The sequence below is a fragment of the Cricetulus griseus genome, chromosome 3 (assembly GCF_003668045.3).
Source record: "Cricetulus griseus strain 17A/GY chromosome 3, alternate assembly CriGri-PICRH-1.0, whole genome shotgun sequence".
NCBI classification, from domain to species: Eukaryota; Metazoa; Chordata; class Mammalia; order Rodentia; family Cricetidae; genus Cricetulus; species Cricetulus griseus.
In genome coordinates this window covers 90963871-90987496 of record NC_048596.1, presented here as the reverse complement: position 1 = coordinate 90987496, position 23626 = coordinate 90963871, and the positions used below count along the sequence as shown (strand labels likewise).

Here is a 23626-nt window from a genome sequence, read left to right as displayed (position 1 = left end):
TCCAGTTAGTAATTCTTTATCTGGTTGGTGAAGTTCCCTTTATTCCCAGTTTTCTTTCTTTCATGTGTGTTCAGGTCCACATGCATGTGGAGATTGTAGGAAAACCTGTGGTCTCAGTCCTTACCTTTCCACCTTGTTTGAGACAGAATTTATAAGCAGGAATAGCTGGCCATTCACACTACTGCATACAGCTTTTTATTTGGGTCCTGGAGATTTGAATTAGAACTGTTGGGTTATGTAGCAAGCATTTTTACTCACTGAGCTATCTCCCCAGCCCGAGATTTATTTCTCATCCTTAAGAATTTAATGTAGCCGGACGTTGGTGGCGCACACCTTTAATCCCAGCACTCGGGAGGCAGAGGCAGGCGGATCTCTGTGAGTTCGAGGTCAGCCTGGTCTCCGGAGCGAGTGCCAGGATAGGCTTCAAAGCTACACAGATAAACCCTGTCTCGAAAAACCAAAAAAAAAAAAAAAAAAGAATTTAATGTAATAATATGTTAATATGAATTTAATATATCTGTAATATGATTTTGCCAAGAACTTCACAGAATCAGCACTCCTTTATGAATTATATAAATCTTGTTTTTCATACACACGCGCACACACACACACACACGTGTGTGTGTGTGTGCGCGTGTGCATGTATGTGTGTGTGTGTGTGTGCATGTATGTGTCTCATCACAGTCCAGGATGACTGAATTCCAATCAACCCACTTGTGTCAATCTCCCAAGTGCTAGGATTATGGGCTTTCAGTACCATGCCTGGTTTATGAATGTAAAGCCTCTCAACTGACTACTTGTATACCCAGGAATGCATCATCATTCTCTTTGCCCCCGTACACCATACAACAGGGTCAGTGTTTTAGGATTAGGTTGCATAACATGTTTTCAAACAACTTGGTACCAAAGGTCTCTGTGTCATCATGCTTATCACACAGCACAAGAGGAAAGACAGAAGGCTAGAGAGCAGACACACTTATAGGGGTTTTGAAAATTATTTTATTGTTACATTCCAAAGAGGATGTAGGAAGAAAAAAGCCAGTTATCCAATAACTGTTAGACTTCTGAGAGAGAGGCAATCCGAACTCCAGTCCTAGTTCAAAGCTGCCCACATTAGTTCAAATAGCTGCCTCTCAGCACGACAGGAAATGCTGACCAGTATGTGTATGCCATTCATCCAGGGAGGCTTGGGCTTAAGAGAAAATGTCTTTATTCTAAATGTTCAAGTCCTTAGAGATACTAGAAGAAGATGAGGAAGACCACACACACTGTGTTTAGTTATTAGAGTAAACTAGCAAACGGCCAGTTTGTTCTTGGATGTGTTGCATCAGACATCACATCGCACGAAACAAGTCTGCATTTTGTGGAGAGCCACCAGGCATTTTAAATCCAGCTTACCAAGAAACACAGCCACAAGCCAACCAGAATCTTAGTGATGTAGTCAGTGCAAAAGTCATGTGTGGAGGCTAGCACACTGATGAGCTGGCCACACTGGAAATACTAACAGTGAAATAGAAGGTCTGGTGTATTTACAAGTCTGTCTAGTAAAGAGACTTGAGAGAAACTATGTCAAGCACTCCCAAGGCTTCCCTTCCTTCTCCCGCCACAGAAAAACAGAGGCAAAAGCACACCTGGAAATTATCTTGATAACCAAGTTGCTGTGTGGTGAGAAAGAGAGCTTGTTCCAGGCACAGGACTTGACGATAACTCACAGGCAGCTTAATTTTATTAGTAAAAGTCACAAGTAGGAAAAGGTTTACTGGCTGACTTGGAACTGTGTGCTTTAAAAATGTCTCTATTAATACATTAACAAGAAAAAATACTAAGCATGTGGGTCTGCTTCCAACTTTGAGCCTGCCTCCATCCAGTAAGGGTTTGTAAAAACAACAGGCATTAAAACCCACTGACACCCAGTCAATTCTTTCCAGTTGTCTGTCGTGTTTTTTCTAGTCACCTTGATTCTGATTCCCAGTTAGCTGAGGACAACATGTCGGTCGAAGACAGACTTCCGCTGTTCCTGAACCTGAAGCTTCCAGCGCTGCTGTGCATACTCCACCTTGTTTAGAACGTTGGCTCTGCTGCGGGAGCGGGCCAGCACATCATGGGCGTTGGCAAAAGGCTGGTGATCCTGAAAGTTCAGTGGAAGGTGTTAGAGATGCAGGAACAGCATAGAACACACACAGAACAAAGAGCCTGTGAGCCAGACTAGGACAGGAGATTCTAGCCCTTCAGTCAGAAACAGGACAAACTCAGATACCAAAGCAGAAGATTCCAGAGACAGGAACAACAAGGGGTATGTGAGAAACACACCAATAGGTCACCATTTTCAAAGGCATCTTCTTTAAGGAGCAGAAACCAAGAAAAGGATGAGGGTCATTTTCGTTAGAGAAGTCCTTCCTGGTTAGTGGGAGGATAAAGTCTATTTTCTTGAGCCAGTGAAACGGCTCAGCAGCTGAAGGCACTTGACACCAAGCCTGACCTGAGTTTGATCCTGGGGCCCACATGGTGAAAAGAAAGAACTAACTCCTGCAAGTTGTCCTCTGACCTCCACATGCCCTGAGGCATGCATGTGCCCACCCTCTCACCCATGCCCCCCAAATAAACAAACTAGTTACTTTAATGCAATTAAAATTTTTAAAGGGACTAGAGTAATGGTTTAGTAATTAAGAATGCCTGCTGCTCCTCCAAAGGACCTGTTTCCAGCACCCATGTTAAGGCAGCTCACAATTGCCTGTAAGTCCAGCTCCAAGGGACCTGACACCTTATACTGGCCTCCCAAGACACCTGCAAAACTGTGTATACACAGCCACATAAAACTTTAAAAATCTCTAAAAATTTTTAGTCACTTCTTGTGCTATGGTCTTACCATGTCATCCAGGCTAGCTTGGAAAACTATATTGTCCAGACTAACCTCAACCTAGTGGTCCTCCAACTTCCCACTCCCAAGACTAGCACTTCAGGCACACACCACCTACACCTCCATTAAGGAAGCCTGTTTTCAGGGGTGGAGAGATGGCACAGCGGTTAAGAGCACTGGTTGCTCTTCTAAAAGACCTGGGCTCAATTCCCAGCACCCATATGGCAGTTCATAAGTGTCTGTAGCTCCAGTTCCAGGGGATCTGGCATCCTCACACAGACATACATACAGGCAAAACCCAAATGCACATAAAAAAAATCTTAAAAATAGTAATAATAAAAACTCAAAAGCTGTGACTTGTAGGACCCCTTTAGGAAGGAAGGAAGGAAGGAAGGAAGGAAGGAAGGAAGGAAGGAAGGAAGGAGGAAGAAAGAAGGAAGGAAGGAAGGAAGGAAGGAAGGAAGGAAGAAAACCTGTTTTCACATTACTATCTCCATGACAGATATTAATAATGTGGGATTTTCCTCTGTATTGATCAATACTTAATAGCTCATCTGTGGCAGAGGAGAGCTCTGTCTTTCCATTTCCCGATTCCCATTATATCAGAACTGATGGCATGCCAGCCAAGGGCCAATAGAGCAGCCAGGTGTTCTCAGGGCCACATCTTGATTGGTCTTCATGTATCTCTGAGCTTTCAATGTGCACTGATGGACTGTTTTCCAAAACTTTCTGGCTTCTCTCTTCCCCACTCTGCAGTTCGACAGAGCTCATGTGCTTTAGTACCTTCTCTTATCAAGGAGAGTGAGGACTGGCTTACTTCAGCATGTCTAATCTACAAAAACTTACAACCTTCATTGCAGAGTGCTCCACGACTTCAATGTTAATTGCTATCTTAGGAAAGAAGTCAATGAAGGTTACCCTGGTTTTCATACAAAGCCAGATTCTCCTGTCACAATAAACTGATTCAAATGGATGTTTGTAGTCATTACACAGGAAACCGCCCCACTAATCTACCCATGGATGAGATGTCAACACAGCTGCCCACATGACAAACAGCTTCAATTGTAATTTACTGTTTTTATTTTGCCTTTTCCCTGAGTTTTTCTTCAACCCCATGTCAGCAAAGTTTCTAGATGTTCCAACACAGGCCAGGCGTCTTAAACTAGGCTTGCTGACAGGAGATAAATAATATTGTTCTGCTGCATGTAGGTAGCTGGCAGGAGTGGACACACCATGGAAAGCTACGCACAATCTTTATTTGTTATATGTGGGTGTTTTTTCCTGCATATATGTCTATACACCATGTTCACACCTAGTGCCTATTTAGGGCAGAAAAGGGTGTCAGATCTCCTGGGTCTGGAGTTAAAGAGGGTTGTAAGCCATCATGTGGGTACTGAGAATAGAACCCATGTCCTTCGAAAAAGCAACTAGTGTTCTTCACTGCTGAGCCATCTCTCCAGACCCTGTTTCTTTAAATTTAAAAATATTTATTTATTATTGTGTGTGTGTAGTTGTGTGTCAAAGAACAACTTTGTTGAGTCCGTTTTCTCTGTCATCAATAGCTGAGTTCCAGGAGCTACACTCAGGCTGCTGGGCTTGCTCCTGTAGTTTTCTTTCCCTACTGAGCCGTCTTTCTGGACCTCTAAGAAGCTTCTTGTTTGTTTTACTTTTTACTTTACTCTGTTTGTAATTATGTGTATGCATGTAGGTGTGTGCACATGAGTGCAGGAGTCCACAGAGGCCAGAAGAGGGTGTCAGACCTCCTAGAGCTGGAGTAACAAGTATGAGTCACTGGACATGGGTACTGGGAACTGTACTCCGGTCCTTTGCAAGAGTGGTGCTCTTAACTCCTGAGCCACCTCAAAGACTTTCTATAAGAGATCCTTGTCTTCAGCCAGGCGTTGGTGGCGCACACCTTTAATTCCAGCACTCAGGAGGCAGAGGCAGGTGGATCTCTGTGAGTTCGAGACCAGCCTGGTCTACAAGAGCTAGTTCCAGGCCAGCCTCCAAAGCCACAGAGAAACCCTGTCTCAGAAAAAAAAAAAGAGAGAGCGAGTGAGATCAAGAGAGAGAGAGAGAGAGAGAGAGAGAGAGAGAGAGAGAGAGAGATCCTTGTCTTCTTTATCAAAATGCCCTCTACTTTTGTTTAACCTGGGCAATGTCTTTTGCAAATCTCTTATGAAGTCTAAGATGTTCCACAGATACAGAAAGAAAGGTGAAGAAAAAGGGAGGCTAGCTGGGCATGGTGGTGTACACCTATACTCCTAGCGCTTGGAGGACTGTTTCAGGCTTGAGGCCAGCCTGGTATACACAGCAAGTTCTAGGTCAGCCAGGGCTACAAGCAAGACCCTATTGAAAGGCAGAGAGAGATTGGGGTGGGGTTGGGGGTAAGAGAGGAAAAACATTAAAAAAAAAGTAGAAGGCTAAAGTTGTAGCATTACTTGATTTCCAATAAGGAAATAAATGAGCACAAGGTCATTTAATAAGTTAGCACAGACATTAACACTTTGTGTGCCTAACTCTAAGTTGGTGTCCTGTCATCCCAATACATCAAACTGTTTGGGGTAGATCACTATGGGGAAAAGGTACATCAGTAATTTTGTATATAAAATATTATTACCATTGATTTATTTGGACATAAACAATACTAGCAAGAAGGAAGTACTTTATCAGAGACCCTCTCAGTTACACAGTCCTGTCATCTACTCCTCAAGGCAAGGGAAAGAAAAAACTTCTAAGGAACAAAATCAAATGACTAAACAAACCAGTTAATCCTTTTGGTCTGCAATCCACCTACAGAACAAGATTGGACTAGCTGCTCACAGACACGGGGAGAATGCAAATAGAGATTTCCACTTTCATATGTTTGTTCTTTTTACACCTGATTAAAATTACAATGAATACAAAGCATGCTTTAGTGGAATGTTTAGATAATAGTGATGATGTGTCCCAGATATATGACAGGATAAATACTACCATTGTTTGAAGTGAACCTCTTGACTAATTGTACTAACTTTTATCTGCCTTAAAACAGAATTTTAAAAATGGGAAAAATTTAAATGCCTTAAAAATTAACCTTTAAAAAGTACATACTAAAGAACTCCCATGTTAGCTAAGCTGTTCATATGAACTGATTAACTTCTATTTGTACAGTTAAATTCACAGCTTTGGTTGGAAAACATTTCTCTGCCTAGAATCCATTTGACAAATATCAGAGTCAGGTGGGACTCTTAGTGACAATGTTCTCCAATGGTTACCGTTGGAATTAATAACCCTTGAACAAAGTGGTTACAAAGCATATGAGCCCATCACTGAGTGTTACCCCCCCCCATGTTTATATCTACACATTTTTGCACAAATTTACATTCTACATGTTTTACATTAACATTGATTCAGCTAATTAATGCTGTAAGGATGTATGTAAAGTCAGCATAAACTTTCATGCTAGGAATGGAAACACTGTGAGGCCTTTGATATACATTTTATGTCAGTAGTTCTCAACTGGTGGTGATTTTGTTCCCCTGCCAGGTTTCTTGAAGGCAAGGTTTCTCCACAACAAAGGATAATTTAATCCTAGTATCTACAGAGTCAGGGTTGAAAATATATAAATAGGAAATAGTATTTGAGACTCTACTGCTTCCCACATACAAGTTCTCTCTGGCATTAATCCTACTATGTCTGCTTTATGTGTGTATTTTGTTTAAGATTATTTTTAATTATGTGTATGTATGTGCACATGCCTGCAAAGACGGGAGGCCAGAAGCATTAGAACCCCCTGGAGCTAGAATTACAGGTAGTTGTGAGCTATTTGGTGTGGGTGCTGGAAATGAAACCCAGATACTCTGCAAGAGCAATATTCATTCTTAACCACTATCTCTCTCTCTCTCTCTCTCTCTCTCTCTCTCTCTCTCTCTCTCTCTCCCTTCAGTATTTTTGGTTTTTGTTTTAATTTATTTTGTATTTGAGATGGGTTCTCAAGTAGCCTAGACTGTCACTGAACTCACTATGTGATCAAGAATGATCTTTAACTCCTAATCATGTTCCTACCTCCTAAATCTTGGGATCACAGGCATGCACCACCAAATCCAGCCTGCCAGTGCCTCTTTTGTTTTTAAATTTTAATATATTTTATTATATCAGATCCCAGACTTATCTTTCTCTCAGCCTACCAATCTACTCCTGGAATTATTTATTCTTAGTTAAAATGTTTGTTTTGTAAATGTATGATGTGTATGTGCATGTATTTGTGTGTGGGAGTGCAGATCCATGGGTATGCCAAGGCACGTGGGTGGAGGTCAGAGAACAACTTCAGGTGTCCATTTTGTTTGAGGCAGGATCTTTCCTGCTGTGGAATAATCCTCTTGTACACTGTAAAGCCTTGTCACTCGAATTGGTTTAATAAGATGCTGATTGGGCCAGGTGTTGGTGGTCCATGCCTTTAATCCCAGCACTTGGGAGGCAGAGGCAGGTGGATCTCTGTGAGTTCAAGACCAGCCTGGTCTACAAGAGCTAGTTCCAGGACAGCCTCCAAAGCCACAGAGAAACCCTGTCTCGGGGAAAAAAAAAATGCTGATTGGCCAGTAGACAGTCAGGAAGAATAGGTGGTACCAAACTAAGGATGATGGGAAGGAAAAGGGTGGGGTTAGGAGACACCAGCCAGACATAGAACAGAAGATGAATGGCCATGCTAATAAAGGCATGTGGCAGAGTGTAAATAAGGAATATGGGTTAACTAAACCTGAGCTAATGGCTGAGCATTTACAATTAATAAAAGCCTTTGTGTGGTAATTTGGGAAATGGAGGGCAGGAGAGAAACATCTGTCTACACTTTTCTTTGTTGTTCACTGCTGCAAACACCAAGCTAGTGGTCCATGAGTTTCTGAAGATTCTCCTTCTCTGCCTCCCATCTTGTCATAGGAACACTGACTGGGTTTACAGATATGTGCTATTGCAACCAGCTTTTACAAGGGTTCTGAGATTCAAACTCAGGTCTTTATGCTTGCACACCAAATACATTATCTACAGAGCTATCTCCCCAAGTCTCCCCCTAGGATTTTTAAAAAATATCTAGGTGTTTTAGTAAGCTAGGTATAGAGCTGTATGCCTGTAGATACCTGTAATACCAGCACTTGAAAGGCTGGGCAGGAGGTGCTATGCAGTTACGCTTCATGGGCTGCATGTATATATGCTAGAACAATTTCTTCACAGAGATAACACTAAAGTTAGAACTCATTTTAGCACCTCAGTGAAGACCTGCACTAACATGAAAACATCTACTTATGACCATTTCCACTAATACCAGATGAGGGCAGAGATTGGTGATGAGCAGAACAGCAGTGCCAGAACTTACCCCAACATCATCATCACTCTGCAACAGCTGTGAGTGTCCAAAGAGGCGCCGCTTCAGGATTGGCTCAACTAAGGTAAGATAAACCATGTACAGAAGTAGAAGGCCCAAAATAGAGAGATAAATTATAATGGTAACCTAAGGGAAAAAGAAAACCAAGGAATCAGTTTGTTTGGTAACGGAAACATTACTGTGAAGACTCAGTGCGCAGGATTTGTGTACCAACCAGAGTCCAACAGAAGAGGCAAACCGAATCCACCAAAGCAGGAGAAGAGGGAACAAAGCTTTGCCTCTGGATCTTTCTGTGGGTCCCCACCGGCTGCTCATCATTCACCACCGTGGCCTGCACAGCTGTTTTCTTTCTTCAGCTGAAAACAGCAGCCTACATCCAGCAGTATCACTGCCAAAACAGCCTAAAGGAATCCTAGCTGAAACTGTGAATCAGGTGGATTTCAACAGATTGCTCCTTCAGATCAATGTAGATCAGCAAAAGCACTTGTTAGGACATTATTATTATTATTATTATTATTATTATTATTATTATTTGACACAGGGTTTCTCTGTGTAGCTCTGTAGACCATGCTGGCCTCTAACTCACAGAGATCCGCCTTCCTCTGTCTCCCGAGTGGTGGGATTAAAGGCATGTACCACCATTGCACAGCCAGGACAGTGATTTTTTTTCTGGGATATTAAATAGTGTGCTGCCAAAGGTACAGCATACTCAGCTGGCTGTAATAACACAGAAAACACCAACAGCTGGCAAAGGCATGGACAGGTGGAACCCTCACACACTGCTGGCAAAATGGTGCAACCACTTTGAAAAACTGTCTGGCTTTCTAAATTTACCACTCTAAGGAATTTTTCCAAGAGAAAAACAAACATATATCCCTACAAAGACATTCGTGACAGTATTATTCATAATATAAATATGAAAATAATCTAAATATTCATGAAATGAAAACAGTCATATAATGGAATACTACTTAATAATAACATGAAATGAAGTCCTGATGCATACTACAATTTAGACAAAATAAGAAGTCACAGAGGACCACTATGACTTTAATTACATGAAATATTAAGAAAGTTAAATAGAGACCATTTGGGATCAGCGACAGAAATGTTTTAAAATCTGATGGATGTTTTCATTTACTAAGTTATATACTTAAAAGTGAGAGGATTTTAGGGTGTATAAATTCTACATTTAAAAGTTTATTAAAAAGGGTCAAACACTGCCTTGTTAGGCCTGAGGCCTTGGGCTCCACACAAAGGAAAGAGGTGGGTAGAGAGATGGTCCAGCAGTTAGCACTGGCTGCTTCTGGAGGATGCAGGTTCAGTTCCCAGCACCCACATGGAGACTCATAACTGTCTGTAACTCCAATCCCTGGGGTCTGATACTCTCTTCTGACCTCCATGAGCACCAGGCATGCAAGTGGTACAAAGATCCATAAATCCATACACACAAAATCATAAAATAATAGCAATTTGGGGGGCTTGAGGGATGGCTCAGAAATTTAGAGCATTTGTTACTCTCTACAGAGGACCCAGCAATTTCCAGCACCCAAATGGTGACTGATAACCATCCATAACTCCAGTTCCAGAAGATCTGATGCCCTCTTCTGACCTCTGCAGGTGTCAGGCATGTATGTGATTCACAGGTACACATGCAAGCAAAACATTCTTGTGCATAAAATAAAACCAATAAATCTTTTAAAAAACTGATGGAAAGAGGAAGGGCAGGGAAAGAAGAGAGAAGAAAAGAACAACATCAAAAACCTAAGACATGGTGAGATTTCCCTACAGGGTTGAACCCTACTGAAACTCTCGTGATTCAGGGCTGATGCCCTGCATTCACTAGGAGGCCTTTTCCTTTCCTTTTCTTTTCTTTTTTTCTCGAGATAGGATCTTTCTACACAGCACTGTCTGTCCTGAAACTCATTATGTAGACAAGGCTGGCCTCAAACTCACAGAAATCTACCTGCTTCTGCCTCCTGAGTTATGGGAATTATGAAGCCTTTTTTGTTTCATTTTTAGGAAATGAATAGGAAGCACAATCTATCTCAAGACAAACAAATCTGAGAACAACCATTTGCCACCATAATAAAATAATTGAGCTCATCAGTGACCCAATGGTGGTGAGTTTTCCACCCCTCATTTCAGGAACTGAAGACCTGAAGTTACATGCCTATAGTAATAACTAAATGCATAATTTAGTCAAAGGGTTGTGAGGGCAGGGGGAAAGAGGACTTGGCCTTTAGCATACTTGATCCAGAGAGAAACTACGATATATTTCCAGAACATGCTAATTAAATGTTTCACATTTTAGAGCCATTTCACTTGTCGGTTTAACATATCCTAACTGGTCCAGAAAGCAAGAGCAGGTCCATTATTACTTATAGGAAAGTTCAAATGTTTCTGCCTTTTCTGGAGAGCATGTGTATCTGTGCATGCATGCATGCCTGTGCATATGTTCATATTTCACCTTGATTGTGACTGAGCTTCTTTCTTCGTATTTGCATTCACAGCGTAGACAGTATGCTTCCACATCAGGCCCCCGCACAGGCATGGGCTCCACAACATGAAGGCAATCACTGAAAAAACAAGGGTAAAATATTGCAGAAGCCTGGCTTCGTATTTTCCTGTCTCTGATCAAAACTCTTCCTGAAACCCAGATCATTGAGCTTACCCAAAGAAATAATATGAGGAATGAATAATCAATAAATCAAAGTAAAATAATTTCCTCTCTCTGTTAGCATTTTGGTAAGATTTAACAGTGTAAGAAGCCAAAGACACTGTAAGAAGCCAAAATGAAATGGCTGTCTGTGTTCAAGTTGCTATTACTGACAGTCTCAGATGCCCTAGAAAATCCCAAGTTGTATAAAAACAAAACAAAACAAAAAAACTACTTGCTAAAACAAGTCATATTTAGACTTGCCCAATTTCCAGGCAAAACTTTTAAATGCTTTAAAGTGACAAAAGGCATTGTTTAAATATTATCTTCTGTGAATTAATCACATCTTTATTTTTATTTGTGTGTGAGAAAAAGTGTGGTATACATGCATGTGTGCAGGTACACACATGCAAAGGCCAGAGGGGAATATTGAATGTCCTGCTCTATCACTCTTCACTGTGTCCCCTGAGACAAGGTCTCTGCCTGAAACTGGAGCTAGGCTGGCAGCCAGCAAGCCCCAGAGGTCCCCCTGCCTTGGCTCCTTGTACTCCTGGGGTGACAGGCACAGATGGCCACACTTGGCTTTCTTATGTGGGTACTGGAAATTCCAACTCAGGCCATCATACACAGCAAGCATTCTTACCCACTAGGCCATCATCATTATTACTTTGGTTTTTGCAAGACAAACCAGTCTCCCTCCTGAGTGCTGGAATTAAAGGTATGTGCTCCCAATTAACATTATTTTTAATTGTCACAATATAGCATATGAATGGCTTATTACATTTAACTGAAGGGCAAATGCTGAAGGGTAGAACCCTAAAGTCACAGTGAGAAATAATTACATTCTTGGGCCAGTCACGCTGGCATATGTTTTCAATCCCAGCACTTGAGAGGCAGAGATAGGTGGATTCCAGGTCAGCCTGGTCTACAGAGTGAGTTACAGGACAGCCAAGGGCTGAGAGATGACTCAACAGTTAAAAGCACTTAATGTTCTTACAGAAGACCTGGGTTTGGTTCCCAGAATTGCTATAAGGCAGCTCACAACCACCTATAACTCTAGTTTTAGGAAATCTGATGCCCTTTGACCTCCAAGGGCACCTGAATGCATGTGGTATACATAAGCACATTTTATATAAATATAAATTAAAATTAAATTTTAAAGTATTCTTAATGAAAATGAAGCATACAAAAAAGAGATGATTTATTTTTAAAATGCTACCAAAATATCTTTTCTAAGAATCTGTTATTTCTAAGAAATGATAACTTTCCACTTTGCCACTGTGTATGTGAGGTGTGCCCTCATGCTTGTCGGCAAGCACTTGCTTCCGTTTTGGTATGTCTTCACTAATCATCTCTGACTGCCTCGAGAATGCTATACAGATTCTATCAGCCATCCTTCTTGAGGGCACTCAGTGTTGAGATGATTCCTGCTTTGACATACCAAAATGCACCTTTTCATGTTCTGTGGCTCTGAACTATAGCGCTAGAAACAAAACTCAAATGGTTTAAGTGATATTTTAAAAATCCAGGTATCATCTGTAATTCCAGTTCCAGGGCACCCAACACCCATGGTAAAACACCAATGCACATAAAATAAAAATAAAATAATTTAAAAAAATAAATAAAAGCTGGACATAGTGGAATATACCTATACTCCCCGCTCTTGGGAGGCAAGATGATTCAGTTCCAGGCAAGCCTAGGTTACAAGTGGAGACCCTGTTCCAAAAAAGGGAGGGAGGGAGAAGAAAGGCAGGCAAAGAGAGGAGAGAAGAGAGGGAGGGAGAAGAAAAGGCTGTGTAGGGCTGAAGCAGCAGGAAGGTTGTTTCTGACTAACCCATAATAAACAGAGCTAGCCCCAACATGTGGCTCAACTACTCCAGCAACTACGCAACACCCCCACCTAGTGCTCAAAGGAAGGACCAGCTTTGAACTCCATCCCAAAGACAAACCAGAGTACTGCTCTTAGCTTTCCTTGTTTTTAATCAACTATTCCAAGTCAATGAAGAATTAAAGCTAAGAACTGGACAAAACAAGAGGCCTAGAGAACAGAATGTTAAAGTGTATTTAGGGACTCACAGATACCCGGGTCCTCAGAGAGCCATAGCATCTTGATAGACAATAACTTGCCTGTCTTTCCAAACAAGTTAAATAAATGTGCACTGTCAATTGGGAACATATATCAGCAAAAGACAAGCAAGGCAAAGTAGAGGAGATGGAAGGAAAAATCCTAGTAAGTCTTGTTTTCAACTATTTCTTTTTAAAATTAAAATTAATTTTAATTAATTTTAATTAAAAAAAATAAAATTATTTTTGTTTCATGTGCACTGGTGTTTTGCCTGCATATATGCCTGTATGAGGGTGTTGTATACCCTAGAACTGGAGTTACAGACAGCTGTGAGCCTCCACATAGGTGCTGGGAATTGAACTAAGGTCCTCTGGAAGAGCAGCCAGTGCTCTTAACTGCTGAGACATCTCTCCAACTCCTCAACTACTCATTTTTAAAGCTCCTAATTTTAATTTATAACCAGGGATGAAGACATGGCCCTGTCTCATCATAGAATAACAAAAAGTTAACAACAAAAAATTAGTGTTAAACACTTGAAAAGTAGTTGCCACTCCATTAATAAACATCACATCTGTTACCGATAAGAAAACAAACTGACTATACACACATTAAACAGCTTTGGGGAAATTATAGAAGTAACTTTAAGATGTATTTGAGGGTTGGGGACACTGTCCAGAACTTACAAGGCCTTGGATATTATTTCCAGTACAAAAAGAATTTTAGCTTGTATGTATTATATAAAATAATCTGCTGGTACAAAGTCTATTAAAAATACACCCCAATCAATAGCCTGGCATGGTGGTAAATTACTTTATTCCCAGCACTTGAGAGGCAGAGGCAGGCAGATCTCTGTGAGTTCCAGGCCAGCCTGGTCTACAAATCAAGTTCCAGGACAGCCAGGGCTGTTACACAAAGAAACCCTGTCTCAAAAAAACAAAAAAACAAAACAAAAAAACAAAAAAACAAAACAAAAACCAATCCCAATCACTTTGTAACATAAAAAATCTCTTTAAGTGGAACACAGACATTCACAGGATCACAAGAACATACTAAACAGACTGAACCTAAATGCATATTGTGGGAAGAATAAACAATGGCACCAGAGAAATTAAGTGTGCTCAAAGTCATCTTAGAAACATGACAGACAAATTTAATCTTGCTTTCAGATTGCTGCTGACTACAGAGCTTCAAAATCAGGCACACACCAAAGCACGTATTATTTGGAGCGAGGAAGGACGTCCATCCTGCTGTATAACTTGGCTGCTTCCTGTTTCAAGGCACATACAGAAAATCTGCCATTTTTAAGGTCCACTGGGATAACCTGAGAAGTTGCTGGTAGTCAACTAGTCCATCAGGATTCCAGACATTACAGGCCTGCCTGACTGCCTAAGGGCTGAAGGATCTCTCAACATTTTCCGAACCCACTGACACATACCAAAGGAGAAATACTGACACACACTTCATTCTCATTCATTCCTGAATCTCTGAAACTTTTAAATATAGCCTCCAATATTTCACACTATGCCATCAAAACTTACAAAATGTGGCCGGGGAAGTAGAGACAAGACGATCAAGAGCTTGAGGCCAGCCTGCTGTCAAAACAGGTGCCAGGCTGATCTGGGCTATACAGTAAAACCCTGCCTCAAAACAAACAAACAAACAAACAAAAAGCAAATCCCAGACCAAAACAACCCCCTACTCCCAGCAAAAAAAAAAAAATTGTATGAGTTGTAAAAACTATAAACCAGCAGCTGGAGAGAGGGCTTGGTAGTTAAGAGTGCTGGCTACTGTCGTAGAGGACTGGAGTTCATTTGCCAGCACCCAAGTTTGTCATCTTACAAACACCTGTAACACCAGCTCCAGGGAATTCAATACCCTCTTCTGGTCTCCACAGACACTCACACATGTGTGCCTGAACACATACAAAATTTTTAAAGTGCTTAAAAAGTCTCAACTTACCTTTCACTGAGAAGTAAGAGTAAGAGTAAGTTTAAGAGGGCACAAGACAGTAGCTATTGGTAGTTTAGGCACAATAAACTCAGTCCCATCTCCATATGAAACCTCCTAGCCTAGAGCTTCCTGTCTGGGCTACAGTATTCCTGTAGTTTTGTATCATGCACTCAGGACCCTAGTCTCATTTTAAAGAAATAGAACTTGACATTTTTGCGTAAAAACTAAATGAAACAATGTATGAATATTCTGAGTTAACAGTAAAAACCACAGATAGAAACGTGACAGGTGATTTCTTGACCCATAATACTTACCAATCTTTCTGGGATATGTTCTTATTATAAATATGCCCGGGGTTCTCTTTATAGGGAGGGCAGATACACTTACACCTCACGTCTTCAAAATTCTGTAACGAAAATGAAAGCATAACTTGTTTATAGTGTATCATCAATATTTAAAAAAAAACATCTGCACAATACACTTCGACAAGTATCCTGTCAGGTATTCTAAAACCATCATAAAGATCCTTAAAGCCCACAAGACCTGGTGTGTGTTTTATTCAACACATTTATGAATCCCATGACAACCAAATTGTGTTGTCATCTACCTGCCACTAGAAAGACACGAAGAGAAATGCTGATACAAAAGGACTGGGGAGAATTAAAATAAAAATTATTTACAAGCACACCATAATTCCAGGCTGAGGGTGGATGTGGCTCAGTGCTAAGGCATATACAGCACACACAAGGCCAATTCAATCTGCATGCAACAAAAGTGGGGGGAAGCCAGAATTCTACTAACTTCATTGTTTCTAACTTTTTTCCTTTTGGGAGAAAGGCATTGAGCATGGATAAAAGGGGCTTCGCTAGCTATAGACAGGATGAAGATTCAGGGGCACTCAGTCAGTGCTAGGAGGGTAGTCCAAAGGGAAAGTAGCTTTAATCTTGCCAAACCTTGCTAATGCCCCTTCCCCCCAGTTAACAGGAGGACAACTCCTAGCAAAACAAGTTTCATCAAGCAGAGAAAGCAGACATTAAATGCTGGACAGGGCCAAGACATGCTTTCTCAGCAAAGGGGTGTTTATTTGAGAAGGCAGTGGCTCATTATTCCCCAGAGAGACTTGTCCACTGTCCCTACGTACAATGAAATGTCTGGCAGAGCTGTTGGCAATTCCTAAATGTATTTGGCCACCACAGTGCCAGACCCTGTGTTCAATGAGGACGACTCAGAAAAACAAGAGGCGTGGCTCCTGTTTACTGGAACAAATCCTATCAAGGGGAGATAGACAAATGCATGTATTATGTATATCATGATACACTACATAAAATGGTCATGTATGACATCCAGGCAGAGGGTTCCAACAATATTACAAAAGTTGGGAGACTTTCTGCTGTGCCTATTTCTGGTGATATCAGAAAGATTGAAAAAAAAACTCACCAAAAACATCTGCCTTCCTGTAACCTGTCTTTCCCAGCCCTTTATAATATTTAAAGATATTATAAAACTCCTCTTTTAAAAATGCAGTGTCATTTACATCACCACACCTATTTTTGTCCCAAAATGAGTTAGCTCACTGGGAAGAAAGCACATGTTTCTTGGGCCATGGCAGCTCTGGGACACCAGATAACAACATGAGGGGACCAGAATGGTTAAGAAACACAAAAAGGGAAAGGACACAATCTCTCCTCTTTCCTAGGCTGGTTCTTCCCTTATCAGAAGAGGGAGGGAGGGTGGTAGGTCGGTGTGTGTGTGTGTGTGTGTGTGTGTGTGTGTGTGTGTGTGTGTGTGTGTGTGTGTGTGTGTGTGTGTGTGTGTGTGTGTGTTCGTTTCTGGAGGTGAGAGTATCAGGCTGGTGAGATAACTCTGTAGGTCCTCCTGGGAAGGGGTGGTTGCCACGAGAGGCGAGCCCCCACCATGGCAATGGAATCTGCTCATGGATTAGTCGAGAGGAGCTAGTCCCTAGTAGGGAAGACTTCATGAAGGTGAGGATTTCCCATGATTTGAGTTGGGGCCTGCGGGCTGGTGAAGGGCCGGAGTGGGCCACCGGAGTTTAAGGGTGGAAAGTTCAAAGCTCCCAGGGCTGGAAAGCTCCTCAAGTTCCGGGTGTGTGCTGTCGGGGATAGGAAGGGAAATGTCAGGAGGTGGAGGAGGAGTTGCAGACCCGGCTCCGGGGACTGTCAGGGGTTGAGCTCTGGGCAGGGCTGGTCGGGGCTGTGAAGCAGCGGCTCTGGCTGTCGGATTAGGAGAACCCGGGAGTGGGGAGCAAGTGGGCAGCCCCGGTATCAGCCAGGCCAGAGGCAGGGGCGGAGCTCCTGTCAGGAGCCTGGCGGGGCGGGACTCACCTTGGCGGCGCCTGTCAGCTGCGGTAACAGCAGCACGGACAGCGCCAGGCAGGACAGGCTGAGCCCCGAGCCCAGCCGCAGCAGGCCTCCGTGCCACAGACTTGCCATCGCGGGAGCCAGCCGCCCCAGCGAGCCCCGAGCCCCGCTCCCGGCTCGGGATCCAGCTCGGGATCCTCCGCCCGCACTTCCGCCTGGGCCTGCGCGTCACCGTCCGCGCCGGGTCAGCTGCGAGAAAGCCTCCGCCCCGGAAACGGTTCCGGGTGCGTCGGGCCTGCCGCGGCCGCTGCCACCGCCACCGCCACCGTCACCGCCACCGCCACCGTCACCGGGCTGCACTACAGTCTGGGGTCTGTCCCGGTCGGGGCTGGCTAGCCCTGCTGCTCCGGGGAGTAGGTCACGCAGGCCGAGTCCTGCAGGCTGGGTGAGCCCCATCCCCGGGAACTGCCGAGGCCGAGAGGGTGCTGCGCGTGGAGCCCTGGCCGGGAGTAGTGGCCGAGCGTTCGGAGCTCCCAAGCCCACCCGGAGGCGGAGAGTCGGAGCTCTCGTTCCCGGGCTTTGAGACTAACCTGCGCTCCGTGCGCCTCTTGGATTCAGCTCCCTGCAGGACCTCCAACAGTCGCTGTGGGCTGCCTACGTGGGTGTGGCTTCCACTAAGGGCTGACCTCCTTGGTGCAGCTTGGGGCTGGGAAGAGGGCCACGACTGTGGAGCTGGGCTGGCTCAACTTGGGCTCCGCTACATATGGACCGCACCGGTAGCATCCCCGCGCCCCCAGAACTACTGGAGGTGGAGAATCCAGGCACTAAGCTCCTGTGAGGCAAGACATATTTAAACCAGCCGACCCCTCAGTTCTGGGAGCACTGACCCTACTCTTTGAGGTTTCTTCTGCTGGTACTTTAGGAGCATCCTAGAGAGGACACAGTGCCTCTAATTTTATACATATATGTGTGTATACATATATGTGTATATATAATATATATGTACTTATAAACTACACACACACACATACATACATACATACATACATACATACATACATACATATATATTAGAGGGGGTAGTGGAAAGGATGCAGCATGCTCATCACAACCCTTAGGTATTTGCTGAATGTCATCAGGAAAATCACTTCCCTTCAATAAGAGGGAATTGAATTCTATGAATTTCAAAATCTATTCCCAAAGATAACCATTTTTTTAAAAGTGGTCCTTTCCTAGTTGGTGAAAATGTTTTATTTACTGGGTACAATTTTCTCAGTATTTTTCTACTGTATGTTTCTTGTTGATGCTAGACGAGAACCTAGCACAAACTACTATAACATTAAATATACTTAGCTCTTTTTAGTCCTAATGGCAACTGTCCTGGAGCGATATCAGCAGGACTGGATGCTTTTTCGCCAGTTCTTGTGAAGATGCTGTCACATCAGGGATAATTCAAGTCCTTCTAAGTGGTGTCCTGCTGATCGCAGGACTGTCAGTATGAAATTTGTTGGTGAGGCACTGTGGATCTGATTGCTAAAAGCTGACCTAAGTAGCCAATTTGGATCAGCTTGGAACTGTAAGTTTGACATCTAAAAGGAATGTGTGCTCTTGAGATAAAGCATAGGAACCCTCCTGTGCACCTCCTTCAAAATTCTTTTCAAAGGTTTGATGTGGGGCACAAAGACTTAGAGGAACACAACAGTGCCCGAGGCTGATGGGTTATTTGTTCTTTGTTGATGCTGTCTCAAACATGTGGGCTCAAGTGCTCCTTCTCCCTCAGCCTCCTTAATAACAGACTACAGGTGTGGGTCCCCACGTCATCCTCATTAGTGAAGAAGCATCAGATACACTCATTGTAGACAGAACTGGAGAGCCAATGAACATTTGAGATGTGAATAATCTAAATTGAGCTATGCTGTAACTACATACTTATTTCAAAGTCAGCATGAGAGAAACACAAAAAAGTCTTTTTAAAAATACTGATTACAGTTGGGGCTGGAGAGATGACTCAGCAGTATGAGCACTTGCTGCTCTTACAGAGGACTGAGTTTGGTTTCCAGCACCCACGTGACAGCTTACAACCTCTGTAACTCCAGTTCTAGGGGCGTGGTTGCTCTTTTCTGTTTCCCAGTGGCTCTGCATGCTGTGGTGCACATTCATACATGCTGACAAAACACTCATATACATAAAATAAATTTTAAATAATGATTAACATTTACATATTTTGGATATGTTTATTAAAATAATAAATTTCTCTGTAAAAAAAAAAAACCCTCAACCCTTAATGTGGCTACTAGAAAATTTTTTGTTCTAGAATGCATCATATGACAGCCATTAGTGGAGTGTAACCGACCACAGACTGGAGATTTAGTTTAAGGTAAAAAGAGCAGTGATGGGGAGAAACTGGTACAGGTTTGGGAGAAGTTATGTCTACCAAAAATAAATGTAATTTCAGCTGACTTTAATAGAAGTGGAAGGCTCGGCTCCTCTTGCCCTGTACTGCTTATACATGTATGACTTTTTCATGTAGATCATGGATCTTTAATGCCAGAAAACCTTACTTGACAAGTATACCTGTCTGTGGTTTTGCAGATCTCTTTCCTAACTTACTTCTTTATGGTAAAGTTGTGTTCTCACATATGCATTTGTGCTTCCACCCCTACCAAAATCTTGTGGACCCTTTGTGCATAGGAACCTTTGTCTTAGTATCTTTGGAGCTGGGGACTGAGATCTAAGCATTAATGTGTGGATCAGGGAAAGAGAAAGGGGGAAGGAAAGAAATTCCTTTTGTTGTCACAGGGATAGCAGGTACTTGAGTCCTTGTTTGATTTCTTTCCACCCGGAGAGATGAGCCTGGGATGCCCAAAGTGCAAATGGGAGAACCTGGGGAACTGGGTAAGTGAGGAAAGACCTCTGACCAGTATCACTTTAGAGCTGTTTTGTTTATACCTGCACTCATGTGAGCATCCGTCCTCCTCCCTGCCTTCTCCTGGGTTTTCCTAGTCCCTTTCTTATTTATTTTACTTGCTAGGGATTGAGCCCAGAACCTCGCACATGCTAGGCTAGTTCTTTTCCACTAAATGTCCCCAGCCCCTACTCCATTCCTCTTGACTAACAGGCCAGGGTACAAAAGCTGGAGAAATTCTCTTGTGGGCAATGATTAGGAAGGCAAGAGGAGCAGTCTCCAAACTTAAAGTCAGAATTAGGAAGCCCAAGTGATCACTGTATCATGTGTACCTGTCAGTTTGCCCTTCTTATTTAGTTTCCTTAAATATGAGATTTTCTGCACTCTGTGAAACACATTAAATGTGCTTTACCATTCATGTTATCACTGACTAGTGCCCATCATAGTACCAGTAATCTTGTAGCCAGAATGTCATTTCTGTTTCCGGAGCTGCTGATGCCACTGTGGCTGCTAAATTCTTGGGTTCCTAAAATAACAAAACAGTTGCAACTGATGCAGAAGCAGCCAGTGCCCTTAACCACTAAGCTGTCTCTCCAGTCCTCCAGCCGTTGTCATCTTGAAATCAGAGCAGCTGTGACTACCTGCTCCCAACCTTCCCAAGAAGACCTCATCTTAGAGTCTAGCAAGACTCCTGTCCCCTCCCTGCTACCAGAGACACAAATCATGTCCCAGATGATGTTTTGAGGGCAGTGTGCTAGGAGAATATGGGTGGTAGAAGGTTGAGCTGGGTTGGGATAACAGTGACAGCTATTGTGAGTTGTTGCTATCCAGGGACAGGTTCAACATAAAAGACTGTTCTTGTAGATGAAGGCTTGGTGACTACCCAGCACTTTACACTGTGGATTCAGCACTTTTTCTAATTGTCTCATAGACACAAAGCCAGGTTCAGTGAGATTCACCAATCTGTCCAAAGCAGTAACAGTGGTTGAGCTGAAAACCATATAGCCTTGCATTCAGAAGGCCTTAAAGCAGAAAGCCGAAGGAATCCGGCTGTGCCCTGACTCCTCCACTTTGCAGGTTGGGACCCCGGCACAAAGACCATCAGACAAGCACACAGAGGGAAAGGTTCCAGTTTATTGATATATCAGTGTCACAAATAAGCCCAGTACAGCCAGAAACACTGAGCAGATAAAGTGCTAATGCAGAGAGACCTGGCAACAGAAGGAGGGAGGAATCCAGTTCATCTCCTCCATGTCCCCAGCCTGAAAAGGTGTTTCTACTACACAAGAGTAAGGGTAGCTAGGTAATTCCATCTACAGATGCTCTGAGCTAAGGAACAGAAAGTCATACTAGTGGGCTGTGTGCAGAGCAAGGAAAAAAGAAAGAAAATATTCCTTCTTCCAATTATAAATACCAAAAGTAAATTTTTTCAACTTCCTGGATGTGACATCTACCAAGGAATGAGACAGGTCGGCTACTATTTCCCAGAGACTCAAAACTATGATGTGGTGGACAATTTCTTATACTAGATTTCTGAATAAGAAAAACTCATTTATCTTCTTTGCTAGCTCCCAAAAGCAGAGCCAGTATCCCTTTGTGTACACTGGGGAGATAGAAGCTACAAAAGTAACTAATTTGGCAGCATTTAAAAAGCATTAATGACAGGAGGCAGAGGCAGGCAGATTTATATGAGTTCGAAGCCAGCCTCACCTACATTCTGAGTTCCAGGCCAGCCAAGGCTACATAATGAGATCCTGTTTCAAAAAAAAAAAAAAAAAAAAAAAAAAAAAGCATTAATGAACCTCAAGATTTCTTATCATCTTGAGGCATTTTAGGTGTCTCTATTGCTCCTGGGAATAAAAATAATTTGGCTAAAGACTTCAGATGATTTGAATGAGCTGAGCGAACTATGACATGGAGTCCAGCTCACCCCAGTTGTTTCTATTTCCAAATTAAAAAAATCACTGACCGACTTTCAGAGACCTGAAAGAACACTAAAGGCCATCCAACCTAGTGCAATACAGTGCTGAACTCAAAAGGGCCAGGATCAAGTGCATCTTTCAAGAGCCTGAGGATTGCTGGCCTCAAGAAATCCAAATAAGGAGACACTAGAAGGAGCCTGCAGTATGCTTCTCTTGCAGCCAAGAGTCAGGGCTTGGGGTAGAAGTCTCAAGTAGGGAAATAAGGGGGGTGACATCGTCCAGCTCTGGCCTATAAGAAACAGGCCGGTGTGACGCTGTGATAAACAGAAGTGCAGGGAGGGCACTTCAGTGGAAGGGCACGTTCTCCTCTCATGGGCAGGCTGATGGCTGGGATACTAGCTCAGTGGAAGAGAACATTCCCCTCTCATGGGCAGGCTGATGGCTGGGATACTAGACAAGATTCAAAGTTTGAGAACAACTGTTATGAGCCTAGGGTAGACTTAGGAATATCTTGAAGGGATACTCACAATTGGGTAGTTTTCTGACTAGCCAAATACTTCTATAACTAAACTGAAGGGGGGATTCCATTATAGGTACCTCTATGCCTGAGATAACACATTAGCAAAAACAAAAAACAACATCCTCCCTGTGATTTCCCCAAACCACTGAGATGGGTCAGGAAATCCTGGGCAATTATAAAGGTTGTTCTGTTTTATTTTGTTTGTCTTTTGAGATTGTGTATCCCTGACTGGCCTGGAACTCACTTTGTACACCAGGTTGGTGTCATACTCAGAGATCCAACTGCCTCTGCCTCCTGAGGGCTGGGATTAAATGCCTCCACCACACCCAGCTCTTAATGGTTCATAACACTGCCTTGTACTGAGGGGTTTCCCAATCTTCAATTCCCTGCCTGTACGATTTCAATCCCTATTTCAATCCCAGGGGAGTTTCCCAGGTAGGTTTTCCCACTGACTGAGTGTACTCAGTCTCCTCCCTTCTATTTTGGCCCTACTTTGACTTTTATTTTTCTTTTCTACCCCTCTTTCCAGCTACTTGAATCATTTTGATATGAAACAAAACAGACAGAAATTCTGGCTGGTTCTTAGGGGAAATCAATCTCATAGTGACAATCACATCGTCTATGGCATGTCTGGAACTAATATCCCTTGCTATCTGTGGTTTCTTTTTTCTCTTGTTAAGTTCACTGTAAGAGACTGTTTCATCTTTGCAGCCTGTTTTTTATCCCCCCATCTCATTATCTTCTGTGGTGTATGTCTATGAGAGGATATGTAGAAGTGTGTAGGGATTTGTAGGAGTGTATGTGGAGCTGTGCACCTGTGCACGCTCACAGAGGCCAGAGGAACATGTTGGGTGTCCTCTATCTCTCTATCACTCTCTACTTTGTTCCTTTAAAGCATGGTCTCTGGAGAAATCTCACTCCCTCTCATTCTTTCTCTCCCTCTCTTGGCTAGACCAGCAGCTAGAAAGCCCCAGCAGTTACCCTGTCTTCAATGCCCTCAGTTCCGGGATCACAGATGTGTGTAGGACTGTGTCCAACTTTTGTTTGGGTACTGGGATCCAAATGGCAGTC

At 42.9% G+C, this 23626-nt stretch overlaps 2 protein-coding genes across 3 annotated transcripts in view; both read right to left on the bottom strand.

The window, feature by feature from the left end:
• Nucleotides 1-979: 979 nt before the first annotated feature.
• On the bottom strand, nucleotides 980-17853 carry Tmem9b (TMEM9 domain family member B). 2 transcript variants are annotated; one of them, XM_027410060.2, is made up of 5 exons: nucleotides 17799-17853; nucleotides 15205-15296; nucleotides 10687-10795; nucleotides 8208-8342; nucleotides 980-2128 (listed from the first exon to the last, which is right to left on the bottom strand). In XM_027410060.2, exons 3-5 carry the CDS (start codon nucleotides 10768-10770, stop codon nucleotides 1973-1975), a joined length of 375 nt encoding a protein of 124 aa, XP_027265861.1. In that variant the 5' UTR covers nucleotides 10771-10795; nucleotides 15205-15296; nucleotides 17799-17853; the 3' UTR covers nucleotides 980-1972. The 2 variants fall into 2 exon arrangements, with proteins under 2 accessions (XP_027265861.1, XP_027265860.1); XM_027410059.2 differs by lacking the exon at nucleotides 17799-17853 and adding an exon at nucleotides 17233-17430.
• Nrip3 (nuclear receptor interacting protein 3) overlaps nucleotides 17437-23626 on the bottom strand; it is a 25885-nt gene continuing 19695 nt past the window's right edge. Inside the window, exons 7-9 of the mRNA XM_035441622.1 lie at nucleotides 17983-18040; nucleotides 17799-17914; nucleotides 17437-17707 (exon numbers count right to left, since the gene is read on the bottom strand). Coding sequence (XP_035297513.1) covers nucleotides 17437-17707; nucleotides 17799-17914; nucleotides 17983-18040 — 445 coding nt within the window. The remainder of the gene's footprint in view (nucleotides 17708-17798; nucleotides 17915-17982; nucleotides 18041-23626) is intronic.

What these genes read in the sequence shown, in the direction of transcription:
- Tmem9b (XM_027410059.2), bottom strand. Translation starts at nt 17,340, where the DNA reads ATGGCAAGTCTGTGGCACGGAGGCCTGCTGCGGCTGGGCTCGGGGCTC. An exon ending in AGCTGACAGGCGCCGCCAAG is followed by an intron (nt 15,297 to 17,232) that starts GTGAGTCCCGCC and finishes TTTTCGTTACAG; the next exon opens with AATTTTGAAGACGTGAGGTG. An exon ending in AGAGTGATGATGATGTTGGG is followed by an intron (nt 2,129 to 8,207) that starts GTAAGTTCTGGC and finishes CTGAACTTTCAG; the next exon opens with GATCACCAGCCTTTTGCCAA.